The sequence below is a fragment of the Cnephaeus nilssonii genome (assembly GCF_951640355.1).
Source record: "Cnephaeus nilssonii genome assembly, chromosome: 16".
In the NCBI taxonomy this organism is placed as follows: domain Eukaryota; kingdom Metazoa; phylum Chordata; class Mammalia; order Chiroptera; family Vespertilionidae; genus Cnephaeus; species Cnephaeus nilssonii.
The window spans coordinates 39,175,174-39,186,519 of record NC_137087.1 but is presented as its reverse complement, the minus strand read 5'-3'; the positions used below and the strand labels follow the sequence as shown (position 1 = coordinate 39,186,519).

At 41.2% G+C, this 11,346-nt stretch overlaps 1 protein-coding gene across 2 annotated transcripts in view; it reads left to right on the top strand.

Annotated features, from left to right (window-relative positions):
• Positions 1–5,039: 5,039 nt before the first annotated feature.
• MYOF (myoferlin) overlaps positions 5,040–11,346 on the top strand; it is a 131,193-nt gene continuing 124,886 nt past the window's right edge. The window contains exon 1 of one of the 2 annotated variants that reach the window (XM_079793650.1): positions 5,040–5,293. In XM_079793650.1, the coding sequence (XP_079649776.1) occupies positions 5,206–5,293 (88 nt within the window). In that variant the 5' untranslated portion in view covers positions 5,040–5,205. The remainder of the gene's footprint in view (positions 5,294–11,346) is intronic. The other variant, XM_079793652.1, reaches the window with a different exon arrangement.

Sequence of the window (11,346 nt, the reverse complement as noted above, 5' to 3'; positions counted from 1 at the left end):
TGGGTAGACACACTGCAGACATATAACTTATTTAGTTAAAGGTTTATTTTTGCCTTAAGCAAGCCCTGTCCATTGTCCTTGTGCATCTAGGTGTTAATCATGAGTCATGCATAAGTCATAACCACCCTCTAGAGCAAATAATCTGGTTAACTATCCTGTACCTTGCTTTCTCCAACTTTCATGTAATCTTCCTTATGTTCCTTCTTTAATTCTAAATGTATAAATGAAACTGCAAAACTATCATTTACCAGAGCATTTGAGATCTTGTTTCCCAACCATGTGGTCAGTTTGCTCAAATAAACTTTTATAAAAATTCTCTACAGATTTGGAAGTTTCTTAAGTCAACACATGTGACTAGGGACCCCTGAGGAAGAGGGGCTGGCACCAGAGACTCACTGGCCTGGTAGCTTGTTTAATTGTCATTATTAGACCTGAAAATCAATGTTTGCTCTTTGCAGATAGGTGCTGAGGGGCATAAAGTGGGAGGAGGTGGTAGTTTGCACAAGACCTCTCAAGTTGATAGTACTTTGATGCTGACAGTGAGCTCAGAGGAATCCTAGGTCAAGGATTCACAATTTATCTTTTTTCATTTACAGAGAGAAATGTAACAGCCAAGCAGGCTAGAGATTTCCTCTCGCTGACTAATCTCATATGGGAGAATTCGTATTAACCTAGCCAGTCAGTGCTACTCCCTGCCTTGGTTCTTGTGCATTCTATTTGGAGAGGGTGGCTCTCAGAACACTCACTGCTCTGCCTGTTTTAGCTCCTTTTAAAATTTAATTTTAAGTCTGTGGGTTTATTAAAATTGTCACTGTAAGAACATCCAAACCCATAGAACATTTTTATAAGAATTTATTTGAGCCAAACAGAGGGCATGCCTGAAAGCAGGATCTCAACAGACTGAGAAAAATGTTTTCCAGAATGACAGCTTGCAGTTTCTTTGATATGTTTTGACTTAAGTAGGGAATTAAGATTGGAAAACAAGATGGGGAAATCTCTATGGTTGGACTTTATGATAGTTAAGATTATATGCTCCGTTGAAGGTGGCTCAGCATCTGAGGGGTCTATAAAAGGGGGCATTTTCAAAGGTGCTTTAACCTAGATGCAAAATGAAAGGAAACAAAACAAAACAACGGAGTGCTTGCATAAAGCAAAGATAACCTCCTCCCAGGGAAGTTACAGGCCTGAAGCATGACTACGCACCATGGCCTGTCCAGTTAGGAATTTATGATCAGATCACCTTGTGAGATTACTTCTGGTTAGATTTATTAGAGAGTCCCTTTTCATCCACAAAATGTTTTCTTTGTATTCAGACTATTGTGTACAATTCAATCATTCTGCTACCCTGCTGAAAAATGCATCTTTACTAAGTCCGCACTGCCAGTGGGTCATGGTGTCAGGAGTGAAGAGCATGGACTCTAGACCGCCTGTGCTCAGATCCTGGCTCCACTTACTTCGGCAAGCTGCTTGACCAAACTATGCCTCAGTTATTTCATCTGTAATATGGGGATGAAAAAATAGTACTTACTTCATAGGATAGGACAGTGGAAGAATTAAGTGAGACGAATAGCATCTGGCATGTAGTGAGCACTCAGTGGATGCTAGTTGTTTCGTTCTCTGGACTGGTGCCTGCCTGCCTGCCTGCCTGCCTGCCTGCCTGCCTGCCTGCCTGCCTAGGGTCACTGATTGACTGTTTCACCTCACACATGATAGTTCACCAAAATCAAATGTCTTGAGGTTCCCCACGATCACCATGTGTGTTTGTTTAACTCTATCTCAGATCCACACACACATACATAATTAACACCCAGAAATGTATGGCTTTTTTTATACACCAATAATGAACTCACAGAAAGAGAAACTTAAAAAATTCCCATTTACCATTGCACCAAAAAAATTAAGATATCTAGGAATAAACTTAACTAAGGAGGTAAAAGACCTGTACTCAGATCACACACACACACACACACACACACACACACACACACACACACACACAAGTGCACACATCAATCCAACCATTAATACTCAGTCTAGCTGTCACCTCCTTCAGGAGCCTACCCTGCCTGCCCACCCCTGCCCTGTCTTCTTTGTCTCCTTCTATCATTATACTCACTCATTATGCTGTAACTATCTGTGAGCTTCTTGCAGAGAGGAAATGTATCGTAATCACCTTGGTAGTTAGTATTGGGCCTGGAACCAAGTAGACTTTCAATAAGTGTTTTCTGAAGAGATGCATTTGTGCATGAATGAATGAAGACCCTTACATTTACCTATCAAACATTTTGATGAGGAATTAAAAGTAAGCACAAGGCTTAAAATGATTTTAACTTTTCCTGTTTCATTTTTTTCTAGCTGTATTTTAGAAAATATGTCAATATTTACTTGAAGAAGGTCAGATTCATTCCAATCTTATAGTGCTCTTTCAATTATTTCACATAATGACAATGTGATGATGCCAAATGTTATAGAATACTTTAGCCCTTCCTGCCCCCCATGTAGACTTAGTCACCACCAGACAGTTTTTTAAAGGGATGAAATTTAAATATACTATATATTAAATTATTTCAAAATAGCATCTATCACTATGCAAAACCCTATAATTAAGCTACTAAAACTAGTTTTTTAGTTCTCAAAAGCATTTTAGTTATCAACCAAAGTAATTCTTAAAGCAGTATTTCAGCAAACAGATCTTAACAATTGACCCTTTGTGTATGCCAGTTTGAATGTTGCGGTTAAATAATAGCTAAGATTCTGTAAAATTGGAATTGGAATGACATATTATGAATCTATCTTCATTTCTTTTCTGCTAAATCCTCTTTGCTACCTCGATTACTGTGTCCACATGTCCAGATTTTTTGCCACCCCTCTCCTCTCCTCTAAATATTTCTCTTTCTCTGTCCCTTTTGCCTCAAAGCTCCAGGACAGGCCAAAGGCCACTCACTTACATTAATGCATGAGTTTACTTGACAAAATGTGAGGAATCATGAAACAGCAAAGTATGAGATCTCGGCTGAGGTGAAGTTAGAAAGGGAGTAGGGCTCAGAAGACAGTGGGTTTGAATCCTGGCTCACGTTTTAAACTCTTTTGAGCCTAAACTTCGTCAGCTGGAAAGATGAAGCTAGGAGCTCTAGCTCCCGGAGTTGTTGAAAGCAGTGCCTGATAGACGTGTGAGATCTAGCATGTGGTCCCCACCAGCCGGGGCGTTAGCAGGTCAGAACTTTGGCTTATTCTCTGCTGAAGCCCCAGCACCCAACACATGGTACTAGCAGACTCTCGAGTGTTTATCGAACAAACATATTTGCGATGAATAAATGGCTGATCACTGTGTTAATTTACTCCTATCTCTAGCTCTTACTCTTCCATGATTTTCCTAAAAGGAAATATTTTTCCTTAAGTGTTTTTCTTACAGTGTTTGTTAGAATCTTATAGATTTACATGTAAAACCTGATTGTCTTGGTAAATGAATGTGGTTTCCAGGCCTCTGCAGGAGGATGGATGAGATAACTGCAGAAATGAGAGGTTAAGAAATGTGAACACTGCCTGGCCGGCATGGCTCAGTGGTTAAGCGTTGACCTATGAACCACGAGGTCACAGTTCGATTCTTGGTCAGGGCACATGCCTGAGTTGCAGGCTCAATCCCCAGTGTGGGGTGTGCAGGAAGCAGCCGATCAATGATTCTCTCTCATCATTGATGTTTCCATCTCTCTCTCCCTCCTCCCTCTCCCTTCCTTTCTGAAATCAATAAAAATAAAATAAAAAATAAAGAAATGTGAACATCCACATATCTCAAAAATGGTGTAAGAGGACCCATGCTCAGATCTGGCTGACTACTAACCCCAGGCCTTGATCACTAGGCACGCTGCCTAACATTCTCTCCAGGTGACAAAGATTCTTTGCTTGACCAAACTTTAGCGAGCTCCTGAACCTTCCCCTAGGCCCATTTTGCACTTCCTTGTAAAATTTAGTTTTAGCAAGAACCCTACTAAGTCAGTTTAACCAGAACATCCCAGGTCCACATACACACCCTCCACATCTGAACACCTTCGCTACCCGATGACTTCTCATCTACCATCCCCAAGGGGATTTCCAGTCACCTTGACCTGTGTTCAGCAAGAATCCTGTTAGGTCAGTTTAGCCAGAATCCCTTCTCCCTGGTGTTTCCTTAAAGTAATTTCCCATCCACTGTCCCTCGTCCTGCTCCTTGGCTCTACATTCCCACTTGCTTTCGCTCTATCTGAGTTGAACCCAGTCTCTCCCCTCCGCTGCACAATTCCTTCGCAGTGGTCCCTATACCTATTTCAGTAGCCCCTCTGACCTTGAATAAAGTCATTCTTACCAGGCTTTAATAAGTGTCATTGACCATATATATTTTTCTTTAACAAAGGAAAGACACTTCTCAGGTTTAGGTCCTGAGAGAGTAGAGAGCCGTTTTCTCATTTTTATTGAAGACTATTAGCAGCATTTGCTGGACCATGAACACTTAGGTGCCCAGCTCTTACCACTTAAGGATTTTTAAAGAAATACTATGATGAATCCTTTTGGAAAGCGAAGGATCAGCCAATTTTGTAAACCCATTTTGTAAACCCATTATTACTGCCTCCAGATTGGGCTGGCTTGAACTAAACTCAGTTATTCCTCTGCTATACAGCAGGGGGCACCCTTGAACGGATTTTAAACTTTTTTTTTCTGTAAGTTGTTGCTGAATGGGTGTGTTCGACAGTATGAGAGAAGAAACAGCAAAAGCAAAAAAAAAAAAAAAAGTTAAAAATGATTAAGTAAAGTTTTAAAGCTCCATGAAGCTCAGAAAAGAATAAAAGCAGTGGCAGAAAGCCAATTGATGTGGTTTCACGAATTGTTACTTAGAGGTCTCCTAACGTGCCCACATTCATTAGTTCCCAATCCATTTCAGTTTCATTTGTTCCACATAACTATTTTTAGTTGAGGTTTGGTCCTTTTCACTTCCACATTTCCCCAATTCATAAGTGGTGCCTGCGGCACTGAGGAGGCCCCGGGAGCTTGGATATCAGTTTACACTGGGCTTCAGTAAATAGCCCGTCAGAGATCCACCCATCGCCCTGGCCTTCCCCTTCCCTCGCTCAGGTCCTCCCCAGCCTCCTCTCGCAGGGCGGTGCTGCCCGGAGTGCCAGCGCCCGTGGCTCCAAACCTCCTTCGCTGAAACTTGCTTTCACCCCATTCAGAGCCATGCTTCGTGTGATTGTGGAATCTGCCATCAATATCCCCAAAACGAAATTTGGGAAACCGGATCCTATTGTTTCTGTTATTTTTAAGGGTAAGACAAAGTTTTCTTCCTTTTCTCAAGTCCTGTTTCGGAATGTTCGTGTTCTGGCGGCTTAAAATCCGATGACCCAGTGTTAACCAGCTGGGTCTCAAGTTTCTCAGCCTCTAAAGAAACGCAGGTTCTTTCAACGTCTGCGTTTAGGCGACTGACAAGACCAAATCCCTGGCTTTGGCTCGAGTTGGTTTACCTGTGCAGGTCAGGGGAGGGGACCGATTCTCGGGGAAGGCATTTAATTTCCCCCAGGGCTTTGCGGTTCATTGATTGACCTCTCAGGTTAACTCTATTGAGGTACTTTCTATAAGCCCGTGGAGGGAAAAACTGTATTTGTTAATCCCCAAATTTCAGATATCAAAAAAGGTCTGTGTGGGTTCAAAGTAAGAGAAACATGCACTTTTTTGTAGTCCGTGCCAGTGAGAAATGGGTAAAGGAGGAAAAAGTGCAATTTAATTGTCCGAGGTACCATTACTCGTAAAACAGCCCCTCTCAGCTTGTCACTCACCAAGGAGGTGGGGGGAAGCTGTTATTTTGGATTAGTTTGTTTCCCCGTTATTTTGTGCCTCTCTGTAATGGTTCATCTCTCCAAAGTTGGGATGTTTTTTGTATGCTCTGTAGCTCTTAGGTGGCTCACAGGGAAAGAGCCATGTGCAAAGCATGCCTGCAGGTTGGGATCTATTTGAATGACCTTGGGCAAGTGACCCAATTTATCTGGATGTCAGTTTTCTTTCTGCAAAATGGGTAAGGAGATTTTAGACCAGATCATCTTCAAAAGGCCCATTGTAATTCCAGAAGGTTATTATTCTATGACATTTAATTGCAGTGGAAGGGGACAGGAGTGGCTGGAGTGACGGCACTCTCCCAGGCATTGTAAAATGATTCCAGCTTTGACTGGACTGATGTGTCTAAATCTGAGTTTAAGAGCCTTTATCATTTTCTGTTTGTCCACGATCATTGGTAAGGGCAGGAGGGTGAGAGTGAGAGCGGAGGGCATAGAGAGTGGGAGCCTTGATGGGCCCAGCTTTCCTGATCGAGCCTCGGCACCTTTCTCTCTTCCTCAGGAACCTGACTGCTTCTCTCTTCCAGTTTCTGGTTAATCTATGCCTGACTCTTTTTTTTGTATGTTTTATCTCTCTATTTCTCTTCTCAAACTTCTTCCTGTGAGTATAAGCAAGAAATGAAAGAAATGAAACTCAAAGTTGCCAAATGGTTGTTTTGTTGGAAGAAATTTGGGGGCCTTGGCCAGGTAGCTCAATTGGTTAGAGCGTCGTCCTGGTACGCCAAAGTTGTGGGTTTGATCCCCTGTTAGAGCACGTACAAGACTCAACCAATGAATGCATAAATAAGTGGAACAACAAATCAGTGTTGCATTCTCTCTCCTTCTCTCTTCCTGTCTCTAAAATCAATAATAAAAAAGAACTTGAGAGCAAAAGTTGGATTCTTAAAGGACAATGTGTCTTGAGAATCTGGTTAGTAAATATCATGTAGTCATGTTATATCAGAGTTTATTGACTTGTATTAAGTTAAAAATTTTTCCCTTGAAGCTATTACATAATAGAGACATAACATGAAAAGTCTTTTTCATTTGCCATTGATATGTAAAGACATGTAAACACATATTGGGTTCATCCAGGTGATGTCATTGTTTGAGGCACATTATATCGATTATAAAGGAATTAGAGTTTAACACTATACTAAAATTTGACTTATTTGTCAAAAATTTTAAATGACTAAAAACATGTCTAAGGCTATAAACATTCAATTGAAAGTGGAAGACTTCATTTAAATTGGGAAAATATAGTCTATCCAAACAATTACATTTATTATATTAATTCTAGTCTTTTTTCCAGTCTCCTTTGGTTGTACAAATCCAGTGGTAAAGTCATTCATCCATCCATCCATCCATCCATTCATTCATTCATTCATTCATCTGACAACAACCTGACAGAAGAAACAACTGTGAACTCAGAGTGGGAACATCTGGACTATGGCTGCTATACTGTGTAATGCATATATACATATAAATATATAACAATAACTAATATGTAATTGTCAGTTTAAATTAAAAATGTACAGACAACAACAAAAAACTAATAATCCAGAAGGGATTATACAACTAAAAAGTGAAAATTCTCATCACCCCCCTCCTATTCTTTTTCTCTCCCCATGCTTACCACCTAAAGGTAAACACTCTAAACAGTTTGAATTATTCCTGACTTTTTGGTATAGACATGTACTGGTAAGTTGTTTCAACCACTTCCTGTTACAACAGTGTTGCAACAGATTACATCCTTACAGTACACACTGTGGTGAATCTTTCTGAAGTCAGATTACCTGGTATGTGTGTGTTTCTTGTCTTTTAAAGATGAGTTTGCTGAACATTGCCACTAAGTTCCATTTTCCTTTTGCTTATCTCTTGCTTCTGTGTCAAATCTCTTGAAAAGATTGATTGAGAGGAAATTTTCTCAATCAATTGTGCTTTTACAATGTGGCAGCATTGCATTCATATGAAATATTAGATTCCTAGGGAGCATTTTGTTGCAACTATAGTGATTTTCTCATTCCATCCTTATGATATTGTCCATTCCATCAGTAGAATTGTCTCACATCTTTGCCTTGTGGACTGGCTACTGCTATTGTCCAGATGGTCATCAAATCATTGTCATGTTAGCCCGGCCGGCGTGGATCAGTGGTTGAGCATTGACCTATGAACCAGGAGGTCACAGTTCAACTCCCAGTCAGGGCACATGCCTGGGTTGCAGGCTCGATCCCCAATGGGGGGTATGCAGGAGGCAGCCAATCAATGATTCTCATCATTGATGTTTCTATTTCTCTCTCCCCTCCCTTCCTCTCTGAAATCAATAAAAATTTAAAACATGAATTCTCATGTTATTACTTGTTTTTCCAAATACCTCTTATTTCATTTGGACCAGTTTTTGGAGTGAAACCCTAGATATTGCTGGGACCCCTCCCACCTCTAATGAGCTTATCAACTTTGTAGTCTGGAGTAAACCACTTGACCTCTTTGAAAATGTTATTTTTCTTCTTTTGAAAAATGGGACTATGATGGATTATCTGTTCGGGGTCCAGAATGAGTCACCCCGAAATGTACCTCTGTGGTATGCAATTACTTTGAGCTAAAGGCAACTTTAGCCACAGGCCCAAGAGAAACTTCTGTCTCTCCATCCCGCCCCAATTACCTAGAAGAATTTGAATTAGGGGACTTGCCCTTCATAGGTATTATCAGAGATAACTTCTTTTGACCTACCTATATGGCAGGGCAAACTTCTTCTTACTAAAGGACTGCTCTTATCGTCCTGCAGTGACCCTTTGAAGCCCCCAAGTGCCTTAGCTCATCCCTAGCTCAGGGTGTCTTACACACCCCAATTCCCCTTTCGGTCTCTGAACCTCTCCTGCCTGTGGGGTCTCTGATTCTCTCATGTATGAAGGGCTCTAACATATATATGTGTGTGTGTGTGTGTGTGTGTGTGTGTGTTGAATATGATTGTTTTCTCTTGCTAATCTGCCGCGTGTTTATTTGCTTAGATCAGCCAGAAGAACCTTGTGGATAGAGAAATTTTGTTCGTCCCCCACATCTGAAACGGAGTAGATCTATAGAGATTCCCCAAGGCCATGATTTATGCAATAGAGGGTTTTCTGACTATTCTTAGTAAAATCTACTTTGTTATCTGAAAATATACAGTTGAATTTTAAAAAATAACCTTTTAAATAAGCAGGAAATCTGTGAGATTCCATTTAAGGATGGTGAAGTATGAGGGGAGAGAGATCCAGAGGGTCTCCTTCACCGTCATCTCTGAAGGCACCTGGTGAGGGGCCCGCAGGGCACCTTCATTTACCCAGGGTGCCCCATCGGACTAGTTTACCCAGGGTGCCCCATCGGACTAGTCACAGAGATTCCCAGTGGCTCAACCTGACAGTCATGCCGTGTTGATACTGCCCTAGGACCACTGGATTGTACAGGCATACCACATTTTATTGTGCTTTGCTTTATTGCTTTACAGGTTTTGCATTTTTACAAATTAAGTGCAAGATCTTCCACCAGCAAAAAGATATGACTTGCTCTCTTATTATACTCTCTTTATTGTGGTGGTCTGGAACCAAACCCAGGATATGCATGTATTTGCAAAACACTTCAGAAGGCAAAAATGTTTAATCTACTGAGTCATCCATTCCCTTCACTTCCGGGAGAACAGAGTTTAGACACTCACCACTAAGGAAAGTGGCCCCACCCTGCTGAAGCATGGGAACTCTCAAAGGCACATTTCTCAAAGCACATTTTACAGGCTCTCAGTCATTTGTGAAGCCACCGCTGCCTTACAAAAATCAATCAGTGTGGCTTGTTTTTCTTCCTCATCTACTGCATCTCCTGTGCATGCCCTCAAGGTGAGTCCAGGGTGCTGGCACTTGAGGGCTTGGGTTTACTGGTGAGTTACTCCATCCCCATGGGATTTGGCCCTGCCAAGAGGCATGGGATTTTTATACCCTCTGCAACACCTAGCACAGGATGAATATACATTTAATTTAAATTTAGTTTAGTTTTTTTTGTTGTCAAGGTAACATTTGTTTATAACATTATATAACTTTCAAGTGTACAACATTATAATTTGAGATCTGTATATACTACAACATGCACACCATTAATGACTCAGTAAATTAAAGACTTTTGCTTTTTGAAGTGCTTTGTAAATCCATCCATTACCATACAATTGTTGAATATACATTTTAAATGGTGCCCAGGTCATGGGCCTCAGAGAAGCCAGAATCGTGTCAGGTCGGGAGCCATTCACTGTCTCTCCCTCAGGGACTGAGTGGCCTCATGCCTTTGCCCCTCCCTGCACTGGCATCCACTTCCTGTCTGCTCCTGGGCTGCCTTAGTGGTACCTCCTCCTGCTCCCCTGTAATTGGCATGGGACCTGCATGGGGCTTTGGGTTTCCATGGAGGTGACTTGGTCTTGATCATACATCAACTACCACCTCAATGTCTCTGTCGAGGAATTGATTATGGATATTATTTAATTTTAGTTCATTTAAATGTGCATAGCCACATGTGCTTGTTGATGACCGCATTGGACAGCACAGAGAGCGGGCGAACAGCTACAGTGGTTAAGAGTCCAGGACTTCCTCCCACTCACAGTTGCCCAGCATCTCTATACCTCAGCTGTCTCATCTGCAAAATGGAGAGATCAATAGTCCCACAATGAGCATGAGTAAAAAGAAAGTGTGTAGAAAGTGCTTTAAATGTTCAAAGCAATTTGGGTCTCCCGGAGATTCTGGGTGGGTGGACAGCCTGAGTGATAGCCACTTACTATAGACCAGCACCATCATTTATTAAATTCTTACACTATCTACACCTGTGTGTATGATCTTATTTAATCCTCACTTTGTTAGGGATAGGTATTATTATCATATTTATTTTACCCATGGGGAAACTGAGGCAGAGACAGGTTAGGATTCAACTTGGAACCATCTGATTCAAGAGTCTCTGCGTATTCCCCGAGTCATGATAGATGAAGAGATACAACCTGTGCTGAAAGCAACCAAGTTAAATTATGAGTGCTTCTCCCCACGCTGAGTGGGTTGAGTTGTTTGATGTGTTGGGGTCATTTGGATCCAGTCTGTAACTGGAAGAATGCGTACCAAGAACAAAAGGATTAAAAAAAGAAAAGAAATAAAACCCAGCCCTCCTGGGGTAAGTTTCCACAGGGCGAGGAAAGCCTTTATGACATGCTGTGACTCAGAAGCTGGGAGCTGACATAGCTTAGCAGTGAATTAGTTCCTCTGAATTCCACGCCAGAGCCATTGTATTAGCAGTGGCCAAAACTCTAACTTATTACTGTACATGTAAAGTATTAAAAATTTAATATTTTTGGCAGGATGAATCTTTACTTCACCTCACCTCAGTTCTCTGGTTTATAACTGTCATCATTTTTTACATCCCAGTAGTACAACCTATAAGTTAAAAAATATATTTCTCTTTCTCTCTCTTTCATTATTAAAAAAATAAAAAATTTTCCTTTTGCTTTCCTGTC